The sequence below is a fragment of the Megascapheus bottae genome, chromosome 16 (genome assembly GCF_031878675.1).
Source record: "Megascapheus bottae isolate mThoBot1 chromosome 16, mThoBot2.hap1, whole genome shotgun sequence".
Lineage (NCBI taxonomy): Eukaryota > Metazoa > Chordata > Mammalia > Rodentia > Geomyidae > Megascapheus > Megascapheus bottae.
The window spans coordinates 11,395,565-11,400,075 of NC_143524.1; the positions used below are offsets into that span (position 1 = coordinate 11,395,565).

General features: G+C 36.8%; 1 protein-coding gene across 1 annotated transcript; it reads right to left on the bottom strand.

Annotated features, from left to right (window-relative positions):
• Positions 1-2,102: 2,102 nt before the first annotated feature.
• On the bottom strand, positions 2,103-3,014 carry LOC150052829 (olfactory receptor 4C11-like). Its single transcript, XM_090348882.1, has one exon. It carries the CDS (start codon positions 3,012-3,014, stop codon positions 2,103-2,105), a length of 912 nt encoding a protein of 303 aa, XP_090205008.1.
• Between the last annotated feature and the right edge of the window lie 1,497 nt (positions 3,015-4,511).

A 4,511-nucleotide genomic window follows, 5' to 3' on the forward strand; every position in this document is an offset into this window, starting at 1 on the left:
TTGAAACAAATCTTTGTAATAAAGTGAGGATAATGGTCAAAACTGCTTCTGGGGCTGCTGTGACTTCTTTGGGTACTGAGATCAACTCTCGACTGAAGATGTTATAAAGTTCATTTGGAGAAGATACAGAATAGACCATTCACACAACTCCTAACTGAGCCCTAACACTATTCATGAGATCAGGACTACGAATTTAAAGAGCAAAGGATGATTACAAAGAGCTGACACATTACAACTACAATTACAGGTCTTTATTTGAAAGGTAATAGATCAAATTTGTTGAAAAATCAACTAAGATATTGCTGTGGTAAATATTCACACAAAGATCAGTTCTTAGAACGATGCAATTTTCCTAAACAGTGACAGAAATAGCCACATATCCCAATCCATACTCAGATTACAATTTGCCTATGATGGCTGCCTCAACTTTCATTTTCTCTAACTCCCTTGTCCACAAGGGGGTGCACAAGTCATGCAACTTGTGGAGTCACAATTCCTTAAGCCTAATCAAAACCAATTTTAAATATGTTCTAAAATCTAAGTGCTCATCGTAGCTCATGGAGTCTTAAAGTTTCAGTGTTTCTTTGAGAACAGCATAAACCCTCTTTAATTTTAATCAAATGTAATAATTAGATGAATCTCTGGCATTCATGCATCAGTCATCCTATATATGGTTAGAGATATGACAATGAAATGTTTTCATCCAGTCTTTGTTCTCTCTGATAAAGCTACACCACATCAAAGGGATAAATGAATGGAGAAAGGGATAAAATGAATGTAGGGTGGAATGTTAACAATCCTTGAGTGTACACCTGTCAAAGTGGAATCTGGAACTTTGAGGCATGTGGGTAGGAATGGAATAGATGTACTAAGGAGAACTGTTAAAAGGGTGACACTGGTCAAGATTCATTTAATTCCAAAACTGGCATGTTGAATTGAAAATTTTGTATACAAGTGTTTAAAGATAATTTTTAAATTAATTTAGTAAAATGACTCCATGTTAATGAATCTTGAATGTGAAAAGATCTCAGGAAACAAATTGTATGACCAGAGAATGCCTATGGGGTTTCCAAATTTGAATGGACAGAAAACAAAGCTCTAGGTCTGGGAGTTTGGCCTAGTGGTAGAGTGCTTGCCTAGCATGCATGAAGACCCGGGTTTGATTCCTCAGTACCACATTCATAGAAAAAAGCCAGAAGTGGTGCTGAGGCTCAAGTGGTAGAGCTCTAGCCTTGAGAAAGTCCAAGGACAGTGCTCAGGCCCTGAGCTCAAGCCCAGGACTGGCAAAAAAAAAATGGAAAAAAAAAACCAAAGCTCTAACAATTATCGTTGTAATTTGGTTAAGTAGTTCCTAGATTTGACTTAGTAGTTAAGAAATTTACATTACAGAGGTTACTTTCAAAAATCACCATTACTCATTCAATCAGTTGCAATAAGTATTTACATGTCTATTAATCTTTACAAGAATTCATACAAAACACTTGTTTGCTCTACCTTTTAAGCAGTATTTTTGTATGGATTTTATTTTGGACTTATGAACTGGAACTCATACTTTCATTTTAAATATGCGCTAAAGCACTTTGAGAATTTTTAATTAAATAAATCAGCTGGGCACCAGAGGCTCCTGCCTGTAACCCCCAGTACTCAGGATGCTGAGATCTAAGGATCTTCTCTAAGATGTAAAATTATATTCTTCCAATACCTGTCCCTGTCAGAATTATTTACTCAGTTAATTTAAAATATTCATGTATATGAAAACATCATATTCATGTTTTCTTTTCATTATCCTGTGCCACCTAAAAGAATAATTCTTGGTGAAAATAAAATAAGAATCACAAACCACGAACTGAAGTAATGTGACAGAATTTGATTGTGGGAATGCTGAAATCGCAAGTGTGCATTTTCTGTGTAGATGAGATTGTCTTAAAAACATAAACAGCAGGGTAAACTTTCTCATGTGACATTGAAAATGCAAAGTTGAGACATACTAGGTCTGAGTTTTCAATTCCTCAGTGTTCCCAAAAAATCTAATTTCTCTCCAGTTCATATAAACTGCTACCAAAACATAGGTTAGAGTCCTCTCTTATTAGCCACAACTGAAGTCATCTTTTCCTACCCCATAATTTTCTCATGGCATTTTTGACCTCCGAATTTCTCAAAGTATAGATCAGAGGGTTGAGCAAGGGTGTTCCGATCGTGTAAAACACCGCCACGATCTTGTCTGCTGGAAATGTCGTGGCAGGACGAGTGTAGGTGAAGATGCACGGAACAAAGAATAAGATGATGACGAGGATGTGGGAGGTACACGTAGAGAGGGCTTTCCTTCTTCCTTCTGCACTTTGATTTCTCAGAGAACATAAAATGAAGATGTAGGAGATGAGAAGAATAACAAAACTTACAAGGCATATCGCTCCACTGTTAAACACTATGAGCAGATTCATTCGGTAAGTGTCTGTGCAGGCCAATTTCAGCAAAGGTTGCATGTCACAGAAAAAGTGATCAATAATCCTAGGGCCACAGAAAGGTAATCTCAAAGCCAAAAGTAACTGTACTCCAGAATGGAGACAAGACCCCACCCAGGCCACATTCACCAGTGTACCACACACACATTGGTTCATGATGGTCATATACTGTAAGGGTTTGCAAATGGCCACGTACCGATCCAAGGACATGAGGATAAGCACAAAGATCTCCATGCACCCAAAGAGATGGGAAGTAAAAACTTGGGTCATGCACTCATTGTAGGAAATGGTCTTCTTTGAAGAAACAGAATCCACAATTAATCTGGGGGCTGTGGTGGTGGAGAAACAGGCATCTGCAAATGACAAGTGGAAGAGGAAAAAGTACATGGGAGTCCCCAGTGTCTGGCTGATTTTGATGGTCACCATGATGAGAGAGTTTGCCAGCAGAGTCATCAGGTAAAGGATCAAGAAGATACCAAATATGGCCTTCTGTTTTTCAGCATCCTGTGTCAACCCAAACAAAATGAATTCAGTCACACTGTGGTTATTCATGACCTGATCAGTGGCTGTAGTTCGAGTGCAGGTGACAAATGTGTAATCTGCAAAAGAGACCAATATCTGAAGGAGTGTTCTGGACTAATCTAATGAATGAAGGAATGTCTGGGTTCTCTTAACTGGCACACAGAATTTAACTGTCTTCAAGAGGAACCAGATTCTGTTAAAAACGAAGAAAATGTGTAAATCTTCACATTCCCAGGCTTCTGTAAGATTCACCTGTTGACACACAGCTCTGACAAAAGCTATTCTATTTGAGAATAAATACACGTCATTCAGATATGCTGATTCCTACCTAGATTGGGAAATGAAGAATTTCTCTTTCCCCCGTACATGCAATTTATCTGCTTGAAAACATAATTGTTGCATAGAAAATATGGAATGAAAATACTTGCTGTACATTCAGATTTTTGAAATTTTTATATGCATTAATACCATAAGGATGTATATTCATCTAGTAAACATTTTATTTCTGCTAAGAAATCTGAAAAAGTATGAAGTTTATCTTATTATAATATCAACTTTTAACTTTTATTTTACGAATTATATTTGTGCAATTATATTTTATAATGTTAACATAAGAATTACCATATTTTATGCACTCTGAAAATAAATATTTCCTCTCTGTTCATGTATTATTTATATCTGCTCTTTCTTAGCAATGCTGACATTTTATTAGGATAAATAATATTCTGCCAAAGCCATAAATATATTTCATAGATAAGAGCTATGAACTATGATTTGGGTCTTTTTGTGGGTTTTATTTTATTTTATTTTATTTTACTTTACTTTATTTTGGTTGGTCATGGGGCTGGGCCTGGAAGCTGTTTCTGAGCTCTTCAGCTCAAGGCTAGCACTTTACCCCTTGAGCCACAGCACCACTTCTGGTTTTCTGGTGGTCAACTGGGGATGAGTTTTAACCAGCTTTTGTGCTCAGGCTGACTTTGAACTGTGAAACTCAGATCACAGCCTCCTGAGTAGCTAGGATAACAGACATGAGCATCCAGCTTTTCTTTGACTATTTTTCATTTTTATGTAGTCTAATTTGTCAACTTTCCCATATTAATTTACCCTATTGTACCCCCAAAAGAATCCCTAATTTTATTTCTTACTAGTCCATAAGTGCATGATTTCCTTTTGCCTCAGACATTGAAACAAAATAAACCAAGGGCTATGTTGCTGAATAGAAAATGTGCTGAGTTGTAAAATTAACAAGTCATTTGGGCTTCAACAGAATTGTAGAATGCAATCATTCATTATACAAGTTACTGTTTGGTAAAAATATAACAGAAACCATCAAATTAGATGATAAATACCTGTAGGCCCATTAGTGAAGAATTCTAAATGATGAGCCACATAAACTATAATGTCTGTTGAAGGAAGTTCCAAACCAAGCTCTCTCATGCACAAACCTTCAAAATACTCAACAGTGTTGGCTCAGTGACCTATGCAGAGTCTCAGCCACACAAACTGCATTCAGATGCCACCTTATTG

What these genes read in the sequence shown, in the direction of transcription:
- LOC150052829 (XM_090348882.1), bottom strand. Translation starts at nt 3,014, where the DNA reads ATGAATAACCACAGTGTGACTGAATTCATTTTGTTTGGGTTGACACAG.